A 20,977-nucleotide genomic window follows, 5' to 3' on the forward strand; every position below is an offset into this window, starting at 1 on the left:
TTTGGGGAGAATGGTGTCTTAGAATCCAAGAGAAATATTGCAAGAAAAATTGGGCAGTCATGAGTGAGAGAAATGAAAGCAGAATGAAGACTGTTGGATTTGGCAGGATGGAAATTATTATCTTGCTTATATTATTTTTATGGAATAGTGGGACAAAATCTGATTGGAATACAATGATGAGCAAAGGGGAGGTGAGAAATGGAGACAACTTTTTGATATATCTTAATGACAAAGAGAAATAAAGATACTATATGGGGCCAGTAGTGTTATTTTTTTTTCAAGATAAATTATATTAAGAAATATTTTATGCCCATAAGAAGGAATTCTGAAAAGAGGAAAAAATTGATGGCATAGGCAAGACTGAGGGAAACAGCTTTAGTGCCAAATCTGTGTACAGAAATTGTATATAGAGCAGAAAGTAAACCTGTTGGCTTTAGATGGGAGCAGAAGGGAAGACAGTACATTGATACAACTGCAGGTAGATTGATAGAGTTTTGTTAGGAAGAACAACTATAATTCTCAGTGAAAACTTAGATGAAGTGATCAAATGAAAGGAGCATACAGATGGCAATTAAAGAGAGGTCGGAGAAAGATGGTGGCATGAGAAGTGAGGGAGAAACCTCCTCCCAAAACTATGTATAACATGAAAATACAACTAACCCTGAAAGAGTGACCAGAGGACTACAGAACAGACAGCCTACATGTGGGAAAGAGAGAAGACCTCACAGAAAGAAAAGGGTAAAGTAGCAAAGCTGCAATCCAGTGGGTTGCAGCCCTCCTGCCACCCTGGCCCACAGGTGGAAGAGAAAAGGAGTGGAGAGGAAGTAGAAGGCCAGGAATGCTGAGCACCCAGCTCTGGAAATCTGCTCCAGTAACATGAACCCACATTACATGGTGCTTTGGAGATTAATGGAGTTGGAAAGCAAAGACGGGAGGAATACTCTGAGAGACTGAGATTCCAGCCTCTTGTGGAGAACAGGTATGCACAACTGACCCCCCCCCAACCCTGGGACAAAAGAAAGGCAGGCAGTTTGAAAGACTTCCCAGCAGTGAGAGGGGCACTAAAAGGGCAAAGACTATACAGAGCTCCGTGCTCAGGAGAAAGGTCAGTTGGACAAAATCGTCTTGGCACATTCAGTACAGCAGGTTGGGAACTTTCAGGAGCTTCACATGCTCCATCCCCCTGACTGGCAATGCAGCCCCGAGGACCATGCAATGCCCCCCACCCCTGCAACATGCAGCCTGTCACTCCTTCCTCCAAGCAGGCACTGATCCTGCACACCTGCTTCCCCTGCTATAGTGTCAGGCCAGGTGGAAGGTGGCCCCACCTACGATAGCTACAGGGGCATAGCACAGAGGCTCCTCCTGTGCACATGGGCCTCTGGACCTAGCAGTGGAGGCAGATGCTACAGCTGGGAAGGCAAAAAAGAACTCTTTCCTTGGCTGAAACCAGTTCTGCTTGCCTGTGACCCCTGCCATTGCTACAGGTGCTTGGTAGCTCCATAGAGTAGAGCTTCTGGGCACTAGAGGGCACCATCTACACAAAGTTATTATTCCTTAGGAGTGACTAAAATAAAACTGCAAAAGAATTTTGTCTAAACAAAACTGCAAGAAAAGATGCCAGAAAGAGGGCTCAAGGAAACTAAAATCACCAATCTTCTTGATAAAGATTTCAAAATAAAAATCATAAGCATGCTCACAGATGTACAGAAAAATATTCAAGATTGCAGGGAGAACTTCAAGAAAAAGAAACTTTGAAAAATGCAGTATCTGAAATGAAACATACAGTGGAGGGATTTAAAAGTAGATTAGACAAGATAGAGGAGACAGTAAATGAAATAGAAACTAGAGAACAGGGAAACAAAGAAGCTGAGGCACAGAGAGAAAAAAGATCTCTAGGAATGAAAGAAGACAACTCTGCAACCAATCCAAACAGAACAATATTTGCGTTATAGGGATACCAGAAGAAGAGGAGAGAAAAAGGGATAGAAAGTCTCTGAGAAAATAATTGTGAAAACTTCTCCAGTCTGGGGAAGGAAATAGTCTCTTAGGTCATGGAAGTGCAGAGATCTCCAAACACAAGAAACCCTAGGAAGACAACACCAGGACATATAACAATTAAAATGGCAAAGATCAAGGACAAGGACAGAGTATTGAAGGCAGCCAGAGAGAGGAAAAAGATGACATACAAAGGAAAGCCCATAAGGCTATCAGCAGACTTCTCAGCAGAAACCTTACAGGCCAGAAGGGAGGGGCGTGATACATTTAATGGAGTGAAACAGAAGGGCCTCCAACCAAGAATACTCTACCCAGCAAGATTATCATTCAAATTTGAAGGAGGGATTAAACAATTTCTAGATAAGCAAAAATTGAGGGAATTTACCTCCCAGAAACCATCTCTACAGTGTATTTTGGAGGGACTGCTATAGTTGGAACTGTTCCTAAGGCTAAATAGCTGTCACCAGAGAAAATAAAATCACAGTAAAGGAAGTAGACCAATTAATTACCAAACAAATGCAAAATTAATCAACTACCTAAAAGTCAGTCAAGGGATACACAAAGAGTACCGAATATGATACCTAATAGATAAAGAATGGAGGAGGAAGAAAAGGAAGGGAGAAAAAAGAAAGAACCTTTAGATTGTGTTTGTAATAGCATACTAAGTGAGTTAAGTTAGACTGTTAGATAGTAAAGAAGATACCCTTGAACCTTTGGTAACCACGAATCTAAAGCCTGTGATGGCAATAAATACATACCTATCGAAAATCACCCTAAATGTAAATGGACTGAATGCACCAATCAAAAGACATAGAGTTACAGAATGGATAAAACAACAAGACCCATCTATATGCTGCCTACAAGAGACTCACTTCAAACCCAGAGACATACACAGACTAAAAGTGAAAGGTGGAAAAAGATATTTCATGCAAATAACAGGGAGAAAAAAGGCAGGAGTTGCAGTACTTGTATCTGACAAAATAGGTTTCAAAACAAAGTAACAAGACAAAGAAGGTCATTACATAATGATAAAGGGGTCAGTCCAAGAAGAGGATATAACCATTATAAGAATCTGTGCACCCAATATAGGACAACCTAAATATGTGAAACAAATACTAACAAAATTAAAGGGGGAAATAAGATGCAACACTTTCATTTTAGGAGATTTCCACACACTATTCACAACAAAAGACAGGTCAAGGAGACAGAGGCACTGAACAATGCATTGGAACAGATGGATCTAACAGGCATCTACAGAGTACTCCACCCAAAAGCAGCAGGATACACATTCCTCTCAAATGTATGTGGAATGTTTTCAAGAATAAATCACATTCTAAGCCACAAAAAAAGCCTAGTAGATTTAAAAAGATTGAATTCAAAAATACATAAAAAAGATCATCCATCATGACCAAGTGGGATTTATTCCAGGGATGCAAGGATGGGACAATATTCAAAAATCAATCAATATCATACTCCACATCAACAAAAAGGGCAAAAACCACATGGTCATTTCAATGGATGATGAAAAAGCATTTGACAAAATTCAACATCTCCATTCATGATAAAACTCTGAACACAATGGGAATAAAGGGCAAGTACCTCAACATAATAAAGGTCAGATATGACAAATTCACAGCTAACATCATAGTTAAGAGTGAAAAGCTGAAAGCTTTTCCTTTAAGATCGGACCAAGACAAGGATTCCCAGTCTGACCGTTTTTATTCAATGTAGTTCTGGAGTTCCTAGCCATGGCAATCATACAATACAAAGAAATAAAAGGCACCCAGATTGGTAAGGAAGAAGTTAAACTATCACTGTTTGCAGATGACATGATACTGTACATAAAAACCCCAGAGAATCCACCCAAAAACTGTTAGAACTAATAACTGAATTCAGCAAAGGTGCAGGATACAAAATTGGTACACAGAAATCTGTGGCATTCCTATAGCAGAAAGAGAAATCAGGAAAACAACTCCATTTCAATTGCAATTAAAAGAATAAGATACCAAGGAATAAACCTAACCAAAGAGGTAAAAAACATATACCCTGAACACTACAAGACACTCATGAGTGAAATTAAAGAAGACACCCATAAATGGAAATACATCCAATGCTCATGGGTAGGAAGAATTAATATTGTCAAAATGGCCATCCTACCTAAGGCAACTTACAGATTCAATGCAATCCCTATCAAAATACCAACAGCATTCTTCAGTGAGCTAGAAAAAATAGTTCTAAAATTCATATGGAACCACAAAAGACTCCAAATAGCCAAAGCAATCCTGAGAAGGAAGAATAAACCTGGCAGGATTATGTTTCCCAACTTCAAGCTCTACTACAAAGCCACAGTAATCAAAACAGTTTGCTTCTGGCACAAGAACAGACCCATAGATCAGGAACTGAATAGAGAGCCCAGATATAAACCGAAGCATATATGGCCAATTAATATATGATAAAGAAGCCATGGATATATAGTGGGGAAATTGCAGCCTCTTCGACAACTGGTGTTGGCAAAACTGGACAGCTACATGTAAGAGAAACTGGATCATTGTCTAACTACATACACAAAAGTAAACTCAAAATGGACCAAAGACCTGAATGCAAATTATGAAACCATAAAACTCACTGAAGAAAACCTAGGCAAAAATCTCCTGAAGATAAACACGAGCAATGTTTTCCTGAACACAAAAGCAAAAATGAACAAATGGGACTACATCAAACTAAAAAGCTTCTGTCTGGCAAAGGATACCATCAGCAGAACAAAAAGGCATCCTACAGTATGAGAGAATATATTCATGAACAACTTATCCAATAAGGGGTTAACACCCAAAATATATAAAGAGCTCATACACCTCAATACCCAAAAAAAAACCCCAATTAAAAAATGGGCAGAGGATCTGAACAGACACTTCTCCAAAGAAGAAATTCACATGGCTAACAGGCACATGAAAAGATGTTCCACATCACTAATTATCAGGGAAATGCAAATTAAAAACACAGTGAGGTATCACCTCACACCAGTTAGGATGGCCAACATCCAAAAGACAAGGAACAACAAATGCTGGCAAGGATGTGGACAAAGGGGAACCCTCCTACAGTGCTGGTGGGAATGTAAATTTGTTCAGCCATAGTTGAAAGCAATATGGAGGTTCCTCAAAAAACTAAAAATAGAAATACCATTTGACCCAATAATTCCACTCCTAGGAATTTATGCGAAGGAAACAGGATCCCAGATTCAAAAGACATATGCATCCCTGTGTTTATTGCAGCACTATTTACAATAGTCAAGAAATTGAAGGAACTTAAGTGTCCATCAGTAGATGAATGGATAAAGACGAGGTGGTACATATACACAATAGAATACTATTCAGCCATAGGAAGGAAAGAAATCCTACCATTTGCAACAACATGGATGGAGCTAGAGGGTATTAATATGCTCAGTGAAATAAGGCAGGTGTAGAAGACTTGTACCAAATGATTTCACTCATTTGTGGAGTATAACAACAAAGTAGAACTGAAGGAACAAAACAGTTGCAGGCTCACAGACCGCAAGAAGGGACTTGCAGTTACCAAAGAGGGAGATGGGGAGGGCAATTATGGAGGAAGGGAGATGAGGGGTAAGGGGCATGATGATTAGCACTCACAATATAGATAGGTCTCAGTGAAGGCAGTACAGCATGGAAAAGACAAGTCATGACTCTACAGCATCTTACTATGCTGATAGACAGTGACTGCAAGGGGGGTGAGGACTTGATAATATGAGTGAATGTTGAAACCATAACATGTTCGTGTGAAACCTTAAAATTGTTTATCAATGATACTTTAAAAAAAATTACAGAAGACCAAAATAAAGATGGCAAAGTGTGACTAGAGAGAATGATGAAATAGTAGCCTTTGGAGCAAATTGAGAAACAGAGTAGAATTGCCAAGTATAGTTGAGTGTCCATTTGAAGTTATTTGGCAGATACTGAAGTTAATTCTTAGGAGCATGTTGTTAAGCCGCCATGTGTTTGTGGGCCCTTTTGCTTTCTTTGTACAATTTAGTTCTAGTTTTATACCTCTGTGGTCTGAGAAGTTGGTTGGTAGAATTTCAATCTTTTGGAATTTACTAAGACTCTTGTGGCCTAGTATGTGGTCTATTCTGGAGAATGTTCCATGTGCACTTGAGAAGAATGTGTATCCTGTTGCTTTTGGATGTAGAGTTCTATAGATGTCTATTAGGTCCATCTGTTCTAGTGTGTTGTTCAGTGCCTCCGTGTCCTTACTTATTTTCTGCCCGGTGGATCTACCCTTTGGAGTGAGTGGCGTGTTGAAGTCTCCTAAAATGAATGCATTGCATTCTATTTCCTCCTTTAGTTCTGTTGGTATTTGTTTCACATATGCTGGTGCTCCTGTGTTGGGTGCATATATGTTTATAATGGTTATATTCTCTTGTTGGACTGAGCCCTTTGTCATTATTTAATGTCCTTCTTTATCTCTTGTTACTTTCTTTGTTTTGAAGTCTATTTTGTCTGATACTAGTACTGCAACACCTGATTTTTCCTCCCTGTTGTTTGCACGAAATATCTTTTTCCATCCCTTGACTTTTAGTCTGTGCATGTCTTTGGGTTTGAGGTGAGTCTCCTATAAGCAGCATATAGATGGGTCTTGCTTTTTTATCCATTCTATTACTCTGTGTCTTTTTATTGGTGCATTCAGTCCATTTACATTTAGGGTGATTATTGAAAGATATGTACTTATTGCCATTGCAGGCTTTAGATTCGTGGTTACCAAAGGTTCGAGGTTAGCTTCTTTAGTATCTTACTGTCTAACTTAACTCGCTTATTGAGCTATTATAAACACTGTCTGGTGATTCTTTATTTCTCTCCCTTCTTATTCCTCCTCCTCCATTCTTTATATGTTGGGTGTTTTATTCTGTGCTCTTTTGTGTTTCCTTTGACTGCTTTTGTGGGTAGCTGATTTTATTTTTTGCCTTTAGTTAGTATTTGGTTGGTCTGCTTTCTTTGCTGTGATTTTTTTTTCTCTGGTGACATCTATTTAGTCTTAGGAGTGCTCCCATCTAGAGCAGTCCCTCTGAAATACCCTGTAGAGGTGGTTTATGGGAGGCAAATTCCCTCAACTTTCGCTTGTCTGGGAATTGTTTAATCCCTCCTTCATATTTAAATGATAATTGTGCTGGATACAGTATTCTTGGTTCAAGGCCCTTCTGTTTCATTGCATTAAATATATCATGCCATTCTCTTCTGGCCTGTAAGGTTTCTCTTGAGAAGTCTGATGATAGCCTGATGGGTTTTCCTTTGTAGGTGACCTTTTTCCTCTCTCTGGCTGCTTTTAAAACTCTGTCCTTGTCCTTGATCTTTGTCATTTTAATTATTATGTATCTTGGTGTTGTCCTCCTTGGGTCCCTTCTGTTGGGAGTTCTGTGTGCTTCTGTGGTCTGAGAGGCTATATCCTCCCCCAGTTTGGGGAAGTTTTCAGCAAATATTTCTTCAAATACACTTTCTAACCCTTTTTCTCTCTCTTCTTCTTCTGGTACCCCTATAATGCAGATATTGTTTCTTTTGGATTGGTCACACAGTTCTCTTAATATTGTTTCATTCCTGGAGATCCTTTTATCTCTCTCTGCATCAGTTTTTCTGTGTTCCTGTTCTCTGATTTCTATTCCATTAACGGCCTCTTGCACCTCATCCAGTCTGCTCTTAAGTCCTTCCAGAGATTGTTTCATTTCTGTAATCTCCTTCTGGACTTCATCCCTTAGCTCTTGCACATTTCTCTGAAGATCCATCAGCATGGTTATGACCTTTATTTTGAATTCTTTTTCAGGGAGATTGGTTAGGTGTATCTCCTCAGGGGTTGTCTCTGTTAATCTGGTCTGGATCAAATTCTTCAGCCTTTTCATGGTGATAGAGGTAGTTGTGGGGAGCTGGTGCATGTGTCAGCTGGGAGAACATCCCTTCTTGCTAGGTGGCCTTCCTCTCCTGGGAAAACAGTGGCCCTTAGCGGCTGTGCTGGGCAGCTGCGTGCAGACGGGATGTCTGATTCTTGGCCAGACGCTGTGGAAGAAGCTCTGCCTGGTTGCTGTGGGTGTGGCCTCTGCCACTATGGCAGAGTCACTCCGGAGGGGGAATGGGTGGGAGGCTGTTTATCACCATGAGGGGCCTCCGAGCTGCACTGCTGCCCAGGGGGTTGGGGCACCTGGAGTTCCCTGGGATTCCCAGTTACTGGGCTGATTGCACCGGGGTGCTTCCATCCAGCTGTGAGGCCCTTGTCCCTTTAAGATTTTCAAAGGGCACTCGCTTTTCTTTTGTCCCAGGGGCACCGGCTGCAGGGACCCGCTCACAGGTCTTACTGTCCTGTTTCCCTAGTATCCAGCACCCCATGCACAGTGTGTCTGTGCTCTGGTGCGGATGGCTAGGGCTGGGTGTTCAGCAGTCCTGGGCTCCCTCTCCCTCCCCGCTCCGACTCCTCTCCTCCTGCCGGGAGGTGGAGTGAGGAGCGCTCAGGTCCTGCCTGGCCGCGGCTTGTATCTTACCCCCTTCACGAGGCACTGGGTTCTCACAGGTGTAGATGTAGTCTGGCTGTTGTCCTATGTCTTCTGGTCTCTCTTTTAGGAATAGTTGTATTTGTTGTATTTTCAAAAATATATATATGGTTTTGAGAGATTTCCGCTGCTCTACTCACACTGCCATCTTGGCTCCGCCCCTGAAATTAATTCTTAAGCAAATGTTTTTCAATATGAAGATGTTTGTGGGTGAAGCATGAAGAGTAGGGGTTAACTAAGGTAGGCATTTTGCCTAAATGATGTGATGGAGGAATACTGAAATTTCTGGGAATGGTAACAGGAATAGAGAGAGGAGTGACTGATACTGGTACTGATATAGAGAGCAAGGGCTAAAAGTAACATGGAGGGAGGAGTAGAATAGTAGGTCTCGGAGAAACAGTTTTAGGTAGTGGTACCAAAGTTCAGGCTTTAGATTAAAACAAACCAGGTTCGGCCATTAGTCATAAGACCCTTAAATAACGTACTTATCTCCTCTGTACCTCAGATTCTTGATCTGAAAAACTGGTATCTGAAAAAGAGGCATCTGTTACAGAAGTAATATTTCAGTAATTTTGAATAGCATTAAGGTAAAACATGTAAAGCATCTAAGCATGGGTCTTACCAGTCACCGTTATTGCTCAGGATCAAACTTATTTCCCCTTCTTCCTCCTGTGCCTTGCTGCCATTTGCTATCGGTTGTCTAGATGTGGCTGCAGCGTTGTGTGTTACTTTTATATTCTCTTGGCTCTCACAGCTTTATTTTTGTGATGAACTCTTAATAAATTCTCTCCTACTTGGGTGACATATTTGAGGTGGTGTCGTTCCTCCTGAAAATAGACGTACTCTGATTTTTTTGGTGCTGTATATTTTATATATCTTTTTATTAGCTGGTTAAGTGAAAATGGCTGTCCTTGTCTCACATCACAACTAATAAGCTTGAGAGAAAGCATAAATACAAATGTACCGTTTGTCTAGAAATATTCTGATTTGAATCTCTGTTGGAATCTCTCTGTTACAGTGAGCCTGTGGTTTCCTTTATTTGTTAGGGCATGTGGTTATGATGGTAGTGTTGTCCTTTAGCCACACTTTGTGTGCTTCGTGGCCTAGAACAGTGAATGTTTTCTTTGCCACTCCCACTCCAATTCCTCTGTGTCCCCATTCCTTGCTTAACTAGCTTTTTCTTCTCTCAGTTTATGTATCATCTTTGCATGGAGGTTTCCCTCTCTCACCTTTTCTAAAGTAAATTCTTAAGCTTTTATGTGTTCCATCAGCACATTTACCAAAACTTAAAATTCTTCTATTTAGTTGACAAAAAAGTCAAGTATTTTTTTAGTTGATTTTTATAGTTTCTCTTACGTGAGTTAAGTGCCTAATTTCCAGGTGTTGTTAATCAAACAGCTAATCTGTACTTACTATGAAGATTATTAACAAGAACCAAGAGCTAGATCAAATGCTTATTAAACTTAAAAATTTTTTTTCATTTTATCTTCATAGAAACCTCGGAGATAGGTGTGACTCATTTTATAGAAAAAAAGTGGGTTACAAAGCTATTAAGTGATAGAACTTGGGTTTAGAGTATAGGTTTGATTCTAAAGCTTTTCTTCAGTCTTGTTTTCATTATACCAGAATTGAGTCAGTCATTAGGGCATCTAATTCCCTATCTTTTTGTTTTTAGGAACTTCTAGCAATAGTGAAACAAAAGACTACTGAGAATTCAGATGATGTCACCCTCTTATTTACTTTGAAAGCACTTTGGAATCTTACAGATGAGTCTCCAACTGCCTGCAAGCACTTTATTGAAAGTCAAGGAGTGACAATCTTCATCCAAGTCTTGGAGGTGGGAAGACAGCATCGAGTTTATATGTAAAGTTCTTTTCTTCGTGATAAAATAACCTATATATTCTTTTGACAGACTTTTTCAGAGTCAACAATACAAAGCAAAGTACTTGGTCTTTTGGTAAGATGAAGCTGTTTTGAGTTCTAATAACTTAAACAAAACTAACAAAACTAACATTTCTGTAGTACCTACTATATGCTAGGCACTTTGGTAAGCAATTTTGCATGTATATTATTTAATCTTCACATCATCCTTATAAAGTAAATACCATTATGTATTAGTCATCTGTTGCTGTGAACAAACTATAGCTTGCAACAACAGCCATTTTATTTACCTCTGAGTCTGTGGATCAGCAGTTTGAACTTAGCTGTCCAGGTCTGTTGGTCTCATGGACTTAGGTGACTGCAGCCATCTGGTGGCTCAGCGAGAACTAAATGCTCTAAGGTGGTCTGACTCTCCTGTCTGACGGTGCGGGTTTTTAGCTGGGCCTTGTGTCTCCATTGGCTTCTTTACTTGGCCATTTTAGGGCAACAATAGAAAGCAAGTTCCATTATGCAAGTGCTCCTTAAATCTCTTCTTATGTCACATTTTCCAGTGTCTCATTGGACATTAGAATATCAAAGCAGGTTACATGATGTGGGTATTTTCCAGCAACCCCTTCTCCAGCACCAACTGGGTGTCCTGCAGTTCAGTTCAGTTCAATTCTGACACCAAGTACCTGGAGTTAGCATCAGATCCCATGAGATATAAGGTTCAATCCCACAAAGACTATCGCCACTTCATTTGCCAGTCCTAAGTCCTGAGCTACCTGTACTTCTAACAGACTGGCTGTAATTTGGGGTTTCCATGACCCCCTCCCCAGGTTGATAAATTGCTAGAGTGGCTTAGAGAACTCAGGCAGGCACTTTACTTGCTATTTTCCATTTAGTATAAAGGATACAACTCAGAAAATCAAATGGAAGAGATGCTTAAAGTAAGGAAGGGATGTATACAGAGCTTATCTATGCCCTCTCTGGGCACACCACCCTCCCAGCACCATAATGTTTCACCAACCCAGAAGTTCTCCAAACCCCATCCTTTAGGGGTTTTTAATGGAGGTTTCATCACATAAGGATGATTTTAGGTTATTAATTCAACCTTCAGCTCCTTTCTCTTCCCCTACAGGTTGGGGGCTGGGGCTGAAGTTCCTTCTAATCAAGGTTTGGTCTTTGTGATAACCAGCCCCCACTCTGAAGCTGCCTAGGTGCCTGCCAAGGGTGACCTCATTAGAACAAAGGTACTCTTATCACTCTTATCATTGGAGAAATTCCAAGGGATTTAAAGCTCTGTATCAGGAACTGGGGGAAAGACCAAATACATGTTCTTTATTATCCCACGGTTAAGCCCAGATTAAAGGAGGGAGCCTCCCCTAGGCAGGATGAGCAGCAGGGCCACACTGCTAAGGCACATAGGTAGGGAAGGTTGTGTCATGTCTTCAGCTCTGCCGCATATTGTTGTACCTACATTTTATAGACATAGAATGTGAGGTGCAAAAGTGCCATTTACACTGTTACCTAGGTGGTGAGAGGCAGAATCAGAATTCACACTCAGGCAGTCTGGTTTCAGTTTCTGATAATAACCACTTTGCTATACTTCCTCTTTATCAAGGCAATCAATTTTTAAAGAAATTTATACTATTATACTTCCTCTCAGTCAGGATATCCTTGAGAAATTTCTTTGTTTCCAAAATATAAAAGGAAAGGTTTGCAAAAGGTAATGAAGTCTATAAGCCCCTGCAGTTTTCCATGCTGGTGCTGTGGAAGACACAGATGCATGATATATATCAAGCCTGCTGGTACTTGTGGGGTTGGGGAGGTGGTGTTAGACATGTATAGAAACAGCTCTCTGATGTAAGATTGACTGTGGTGAGAGCTAGAAAAGAGGCACAAACTCCAGTGGGAGCCTTTGATTCTAGATCATGAACTCCTTGAAAGCAGATGTGTCTTCTTTTCCTTTGTATCCCTAGCACATACAGGACTTGGAGCAGAGTAAATGGGAAAGGCTTCACAGAGAGGATTAAATAATTAATTTGAGAAATCTAGAAGGTACAGAAAAGTAGAAGCAAGAGAAAAAGGAAGAAGGGGGGACAAAGATAATTTTTGCCTACGAAAGATGAGAAAATGTAGTTATTTGAAGGAAACTGTTAATACAGAATATTTGGAATTTTGGGAGAAGGTGGGAAGAAGAAAAGCAATGAGAAATAAGGCCAGAAAGGTGGATTGAAGTCTCATATATCCTATACAATGCTAAGTATCCTATACTACTAGCTGACCTAAAGATCCTTTACTTTTTATCTTTTTGAGAGCCTCTCAGAAGGCTGAGAGTTCATGAGGTTGCCCCTTTTCCTTCCTTTTTTGAATGAAGACCCACATTCTCCTGTGGCTCCCGTTTTCTTAGCATTTTGTTCCATAGACTCCTGGAAAGAAAAAGCTAATTAATACAAATGTATCCTCTGCCAAGCTTACAAGAAAAATCTTGGGATTCACCTGAGGTGTCCTCCTCAGTTATGCTAAGGATGCCATCATCTTGTCTGTTACTGTTTGGGCCTACCATCTGATAGATACAATACTGAAGTCATGCTATTGATGAGGATGGGTTTGGATAAAACCGGGTTGGGATCTATAACAGTGCAATTTTTGTGTACTTTTCTGCAAACTGCTTCAGAAGCAGTTACTGCTATGTTTACTTTGACTGTATGTTTTACCTGTAAACCTTTGTTTTTCCATTAGTGTGGTAGACAAACTCTGAGGTGACCCCTGGTGAGTCTGATCTCTTGGCGCTCATGTCTTTGGGGAATCCCCTCCTCTCAGTGTGGGCAGGATGTGTGATGTGCTTCTCATCAGTAGAATATGGCAAAGATAGCAGCTACCACTCCTGAGATCACATTACAGTGTAGGCACAGCAGTCCCTTATCCACGGTTTCAATTTCCATGGGCTCAGTTACCCGTGGTCAACTGCAGTTTGGAAGCCAGATGATCTTTCTTCTGACTTAGCTTAAAAGGTCAGTAGTAGCCTGAGGCTGCGTCACTGTGCCTGCATCATTCATTTCACTTCATCTCCATCTCATCACATAGGCATTTTATCCTCTCGCATCATCACGAGAAGGTTGAGTACAAAACAAGTACTTTTGAGAGAGACCACACTCACCTAACTTTCCTGCAGTATCATTTTTCTGTTTTATTATTAGTTATTAATTTTTTACTGTGTCTAATCATAAACTTTATCATAGGTATGTATGTATAGGAAAAATCATAGTATATATAGGGTTCAGTACTGTCCACGGTGTTGGGCATCCACTGGGGGTCTTGGAATATATCCCCTGCAGATAAGGGGGCTGCTGTATATATATAGCAGGCATACTAGAGAGGCTCTTCCTCAGTCTTTGAAAAAGCAAGCTGCCATGAAGTAAGTGGTTGGAGAAGGGAGAAGCCTACATAGCAAGGAAACATGTATGCACAGCTTCTAGGAGGTGCCAGAGGCTTCCAGCAAGGAACTGAAACCCTCCATCTGAGTGAGCTTGAAAGTAGATTCCACCCCAACCCTCACACACAGTGGCGCCTCCAGATGAGAATGCAGCCCAGCCAGCACTTGGATTGCAGCATTCAGAGACCTTAGTAGATGAACCAGCTCCATGCCTGGATGCCTGACCCACAGAAACTGTGAGAGAAAAAATATGTGTTGCTTTAAGCCACCAAGTACATAGTAATTTGTTAAACAGCATAGAAAACTAATACAATATATAAAATAAAGAATACTACCTGCCTTTGATTGTTACTTTGAAAACTCCAACTAATGTAACATATAGTTAAGTGTTTGAGTCAGCCTGGATTTGCATTCCAGTTCAATCAGTTAGTAGTAGTGTAAACCTGACAAGGTAGTCTTGCTGTGTCAGCTTTCTTTGTACAACTATATTAAAGATGAAACGAGAAGAGATAAAAAGACATTTTTGTCTGTCTAGTGCAGTGCCTGGCACTTAGTAAGTGCTTACGCAGTGCGTTGTTATTACTGATATACTCATCATCAGGGGATGGGACTGTGGGAGTCAGGCTAAACTGGGAGGAAGGAGGGTGGGACCCAGTGATCAGAATGTATCTGAGCTGAGCAGTAGGAGAGAGAGAGAGGGTAAGTGCCTGATTCTCCTCTGCTTTCCTGTGCATGGTGTTTTATGCTCTGTCTGACCTGCAGAACAACATAGCTGAAGTCAGAGAACTCTCTTCCAAGCTGGTGACTGAAGATGTGGTGAAGCATATCAGCACCTTGCTGCACAGCAAACAAATGGAAGTCAGTTACTTTGCTGCAGGCATCATAGCCCACCTGACATCTGACAGACAGTCCTGGGTATCCCACAACCTTCAGAGGAGTACTCTTCTCCAGGATCTGGTACCAGAACAATTCCTCTTTACAAAATCCAGAGTAATCTTCTTACAGAAAACTTATTTTTCTACATCATGAGTTTTAGAAGTAAGAGTTCATTTGAGGAAAATGGAAAGCATACAGAAAACTATGAGGAAAATACTGTAAATCATCCATACTCTACCACCCAGAGCTAACCTCTATTAACATAACTCATTGTTCTTCTTCTGTTTTCCTTTTGTAAAAGTTATACATGCAAACAGTCGTATATCGGCTTCTTCCAGTTCTCTTTCCCACCCTTAGCTCTTTTGCAAGCTATTTCTTTTACTGTTCACCTCCATTTAAATACTATTTGTTGACTTTGCAATTTTAGGCATTATCTGTTTATCTCACTGTCCCTACGTACACCCTTCTCTGTTCTTTCCAGATTTGAAAGGTACAAATCTCCTTTCAGTACATTCAGACATATTCGACCCACTTCAGCTTCTCAGAGACTCTGTTCCCAGGGCTGCCTTTCTTCTGTCTGGTCTACTTTTTTTCTTATATCTCTATACCACTGTCATCCCAGGGTATCCCTTTACTACTGTCCTCGGGTTTCTATTGTGTTGGAGTCCCTGTTTACTGGGCTTGCATATTGCTGTTTTTTTGGTGTACTTCCTCATTCTGTTGGATCATATCCTCCTGTAGCTTTCTTAAGCAGAGATGCGTGAAAGAGAAAATTTCAGACTTTATCTGTTTGAAAAAGCCTTTATTATACCTTCACATTTAGTTGTTCAAATGGCTGGGAATAGAATTTTAGTTGTGAAATATTTTCACTTCAGAATTTCTAGGTCATTGCTTCATTGTCTGACTTCTTGCTTTCAGTGTTGAGAAGTCCTGTGCCCTTTTACTTTGAAAGCTTTAAGATCTTTTTCCTCACTCAGGGTTTGGAAATCAGATGTGGGTTTGTTTTTATCTGTTATGTTGGCTACTTACTGCTAGGGAAGCTTGTTATACCTTAGGTTCTGGGAAGTTTCTCTCTCTTCCCCTCTCTCCCCCATCCCTGCTTTCTTCCTTTCTCTGGGATGTTGGACCTTCCAGACTCATTTTCTAACCTATTTTTCTATTTGTCTTTTTTTAAAAAAACCTTTTTCAACTCTATTCCTTCTATAGGATTTTGCATTTCTGGTATATTTTTAATTTCCAAGAACTCCTATTTTTGTTCTCTGAGTGCTTCTTTGTAGTATAATTTCTTTTTTTTTTTTGGTTGCTGTATTTGTCTCTTTACAGGTATTAATGCTAGTTTGAGGGTTTTAAGTTTTTTCCTCTCCTCTACTGTCTGTCTTTCCTGCAAGTTGCTTTTTTTCCTGTTTGTTTTGTTCCTTTATGTTATAGATTCTCTTAAGCTATGCAGTGATCCTCAGCTGTCCTTTCATATCTAAGAGTGGGACTGTTTGGAAGCCATGTGCAGAAGGGTAGGAACGTGTCAACTATGGGCTTCCCTATAGTGTGATTTGGACTAGTCATGCTTCAGTGTCAGCATCATTAGATCTTCTGTCCTGAATTGTTTGGAACTGACTTGAAGAAGAAACTTCTGACTGAAAATTATAAACACGACTGCCAACAATCTAAAAGCCCATTAGAGAAAGAGAGTTGCGGGCAGGGGAGACTCAGCATTTAGCATTTAGATTTTCAGTTCAGCCCATTTTAGCATGGTGCAGTCAACCCTCATTGTTCATGGGGCTGCCCAGTCTAGAAATTTTGTTAGGGGTGGGAAGAGATCTGTGTACTTCCAACCAATCCCCCCATTTCCAACCCCACCTCTGATCTCACTTACGGAAGAACATGGTATGCCAGATACTAAGTCTTTTGGTGTTTTTTTCAAATTGGTTTGTTCTTTAACTTTACCTGGTGCTAGATGTATAACTCAGTCACCATTTTCTTTATGCTTTTTGTGTGTCTGCCTTCTTTGTCTTACACCATTTGTACTGTTTCGTTCATGGGATTTAGCAGAGTGGATGCATCCTCAGTTCCCTATCTTTAAACAGAAGCCCTCTTTTATTGCATTGTTTTCCACCTGACTTGGTTTATGTTCTACATATATAATGGTTATCTGACTGATATTTTGGCAAGTTAAGTGAACCTAAATGTGAGTTATCATTCTTGTATTTTGAAAATTTATCTTCTCATATATAGTAATTATAAATGACATGAACAGTCTATTATGACCTTTTTTTTTAATGATGAAATACAATACTAGAATCCTGGTTTCTCTCTTTGTATAGTATGCAACCATCCAGAATTGGCCAAGTTTGAGCTGTAAGATGACAGCACTGGTGACCTACAGGTAATTTCCTGATGGTGTAGTGCTCTTTCTCAGGCTCGCCCTCACTCTGCCCATGGTGTTGAGGCCGTGGTACAGTGTTGCTATAGTCAGTAGCCTTGTGTTCAAATCCTGGTCCTTGTGATACTAGGAAAATCAGGTTTAGAAAGTCTCTGAGACTCAGTTTTCCTCATTTGTAAAATGAGCCTTAACAGTGTGTCAGATTGAAGGTGAAATAAGATATTGACTGTATAGAGTGTCTAACACAGAATGTAATTTAATAAATACTATATGCTCAACAAACATGTCTTAGTGAGGAACTGACCCTTTGAATAAAATGTTGAAAATCATTATTATATCCCTGATGTTAGCCTGAGTTCTGAACGAGCATCATCCTTGTACCTTTCTAGATCCTTCAAGGCATTTTTCCCACTCCTTGGCAACTTCTCCCAGCCGGAGGTCCAGCTCTGGGCACTGTGGGCAATGTATCATGTCTGCAGTAAAAACCGTATGTATTCAGACACAATCGTTTTCCAGCTGTTTTTCTGCATAATGATTAAGTTCAAGATGGAATTTTGAAAAATTTTTCACCTGTGTCCTGAATTGAACTTTTTTTTAAAGGTACCTGAAAAATATTTTTATTTGTTTAAAAAAATGTTAACAGAATTAGATTTGGAGGTGGATGTCAAGCAATATAGAAAGTGGAAGTTTGCTCCCACTCCTGTTCCCCACAGGCAAGGACTGTGTATAAAATACCTTGGGAACTGTATCTTTCCAGATACTTTTCTGTATACATGATATTGCATACAAACATGATGTTTTAAAACAAAATGGGCTCATTTTGTGCATGCTGTCTTACAGCTTGAACTTTTCACTCCATAGTTTATCTTAAATACTCTTCTTATAGTAATATAAAGATCTGCCCCTTTGTAAAGATATGTGGGAGGCTGGGGGACCAGGTGTCAGTTGTTTCCCAATCAGATTAAGTGTTTTTCCATGCTTTGAGGTTATAAATTACCCTTTGAAAATTTTGGTTTACAGCCTTTGCTAAGGATTGTAAAAGTTTTTGCTTTTATTATGAAAGAAATACAGGCTATAATTTTATACTAAAAAAACCCAAGAGATAACCTTTAGAATCAATTAAAGGTTTAACTGTCAACAAAAGCACAAAATATCTAAAAATAGGTCTAAGAAGTGATGAGATCTAGATGCAGAAACTATGAGAAATAGTTTAAAAGCCTGAGATAATTATGAAACATACTAGATGGAAAGATTTACCATACAGGTGTCAGTTCTTTTTGGTGTTTGAATACAATTCAAGTGAATGGGTAAGAGATGAGGGATCTGAAGTTATTTTAAGTTAATCTGGAAGAATAAACAGGAAAGAACTGACCAAAAAAATAGATTTTAGGAGCTTGCCCTAACACTTGTTTTTAAGTTATAGAAAATTACTGTAAATGGTGCTGGCATATGAGTAGATAGAGAAAGATCAGTCAGTCAGTCAGAATGGCCCTGATGCAGACTTCACTATATTTAGTTACAACACCAGTAACTATAACAACAACTAGAACTTAGGTGAGGGCGTAACTCTGCCAGGCAGTGCTGTAAGCTACTTAAGAGTAACTCGTTCGATCTTTACAACTAGGAGGGTAAAAAGATAAATGTGTGGTGATTAAGAGGACTGATGCCAGAACGAGACTATCTGTGCTGTATTCCTGGTCTCTGTGCAAACTTGAGCAAGTTACTTAACCTCTCTGTACCCTGGTTTCCTCATCTATAAAATGGGGATAAAAGTACCTATTGCATAGGACTGTTAGGAGAATTATGTGTGTTACTATTTTTTAAGCATTTAAAACATTGGCTCATAGTACCAGCATTGTACATAGCATAGTATTAGTATGAGCACTAAATACATAGCATTTGTTATATGGAATACATCATTTTGCAAGTGTGTGAGTTAATTTGAAGAATTCTTATAATTGCTGAGTCAGATGTTAAGAACATTTGTAATTTTAATAGGTATTGCTAAACTGTCCTAGAGAGTTGATCACTTGGTAATGTACAGGAGCTTGCCCATTTCCTTACATTCTTACAAAAACAATGCTTAATTGAACTTTCTTATTTTAAGATGTTAGTGATAGGTGCAGTTGACATTTATTTTAAATGAGGTTAACCATCTTTTCATTTTATTTGAGTCATTTCCCTTTCCTTAATTTTCTGTTGCTGTCCTTTATTCACTTTTTGTCTGCTGTTTTGTTGGTATTCTTTTTAATTTGAAGGAAATATAAAATATTTTTTCTGAGTTTATTGTCTTGATTTTGTTTGTTGTATTTAGTCAATATTGTGTTAAATGGCCTCTAGATTTCAGGTCATAGTTACACTTTCCAAAGTAGATGAAAATTCTTGGCTATTTTCTTTTAAAATATTTCCCTGCCCCTATTCCTTCCTTGTGGAATTATCTTGTATCTTCTCTCATTCTGTCCTACACATCATGTAACCTTCAAAAAACGAAAACAAAAATAAAACGGTTTCCATTTTCTTATTTCTTTGTGCTACATTCTTGGTAATTGCTTTAGATATGTTTTTAGATCATTATTTCTCTCTTTGTGTCCAATCAATCAGCTTTTGTGTTGATTAAGAGAATCCTTTTTAACTGAGTTGTGGACATGTCCCTTCAGCAGTTTGGTATATGCTTGTAAGGTACTTCTGGAGGTTTCCTTGGGATTGGACTGATTTTTATTAATTTCTCAGCTCAGTGGTTCCCAGAATGTTCAGGTAAATTCAAACCCTGTACCCACTTGAGACTATGGTTATGAATTCTCGGGAGTGACCTCCCCTCCCCACTCCTGTATAGCCACCCAGAGCCCAGGCTAAGAGAAAGATGTTTCATTGCCTTATCCCTTCTCTTGCCTCTGGCCCTTTGATGACCAGCTTTATGCACTTCATGATTTTGTTATATTTCCTAAGTTAAAATCTAAAGTCCTGGATTACTGCAACTGACACTCCCTTTCTGCCCCAGGATAGGATAGCTGCAGGTTTTGTTACATGAACCTAGGTGCTTTCTGCTCTTTGTGCCTGACTCCTAGACAGTATGTTTACTCAATACACTCAACTGTGCATTTCACATAGTTTCAGTTACATTTTCTCCAGCATTTGGTATGTTTTAGGTTATCTAGCTCAGCATATTGCTTGAACCTAAAAAGTGTTTTCTTGTAATAAAAGAAGTTCTTGAAGCACAGATTTGTCTGGAAGTAAGCACACTAAAATAATCATCTGTTAATCACATTACACAAATCCAGCATTATTTAAGTTTTGACATGTTTCTTTTGAATTGACTCATTTTATCTGTTAATTTCTGTGTCACGGGGCTTAAACCTTTGTACCCTTTCTTCAAAAAGACGAATGTGGTCACTTGGAAATACTTAAAATGTCAATTTGTCTATTAAGTCTTTTGCTTGTTTTTCTTTCAGCCAGTAAATACTGCAAAATGTTAGTTGAAGAAGGAGGATTGCAGCTTGTGCGTGACATCCAGGAGCGCAGTGAAGCAGAGCCCCACACACAACAGATTGCAGCCTCCATTCTGGCAGACTTCAAAATGCACTTCATGAATTACCAGAGACTCTCTCTGTGTTGACTGCCATTCTTAACCTAAGCGGCTTCAAGGTGCTTTCTGTCCCTCAGCATCCGGTCTTCTGCCCTGTCTGTCAGCAACTGAATGTTGAAACCTATCGTCAGTGGAGTTTGTGGTTGGCCGCCTTACATTGGCCTTATGGTTGATTTTCTGTAAATTACAAAAAGGTTGGATTTGTATGATAGCTGTAATCCCAAACCAAGTTGGCGTCATCCTGGGAACTCCCCTTCAGCAGTTTTGAAAAGTCAAGCCCTGGAGGACCCCATGGGAAGCCCT

The 20,977-nt window shown here is 39.7% G+C and overlaps 1 protein-coding gene across 1 annotated transcript in view; it reads left to right on the forward strand.

Annotated features, from left to right (window-relative positions):
• Nucleotides 1-20,722, forward strand: part of ZYG11A (zyg-11 family member A, cell cycle regulator) — a 58,542-nt gene extending 37,820 nt beyond the window's left edge. Inside the window, 6 exon segments of the mRNA XM_057499455.1 lie at nt 10,215-10,376; nt 10,452-10,496; nt 14,601-14,795; nt 17,033-17,094; nt 17,481-17,578; nt 20,541-20,722. Of these exon segments, the coding sequence (XP_057355438.1) occupies nt 10,215-10,376; nt 10,452-10,496; nt 14,601-14,795; nt 17,033-17,094; nt 17,481-17,578; nt 20,541-20,722 (744 nt within the window).
• Nucleotides 20,723-20,977: the final 255 nt, after the last annotated feature.

This window comes from Manis pentadactyla, chromosome 4 (genome assembly GCF_030020395.1).
Source record: "Manis pentadactyla isolate mManPen7 chromosome 4, mManPen7.hap1, whole genome shotgun sequence".
Lineage (NCBI taxonomy): Eukaryota > Metazoa > Chordata > Mammalia > Pholidota > Manidae > Manis > Manis pentadactyla.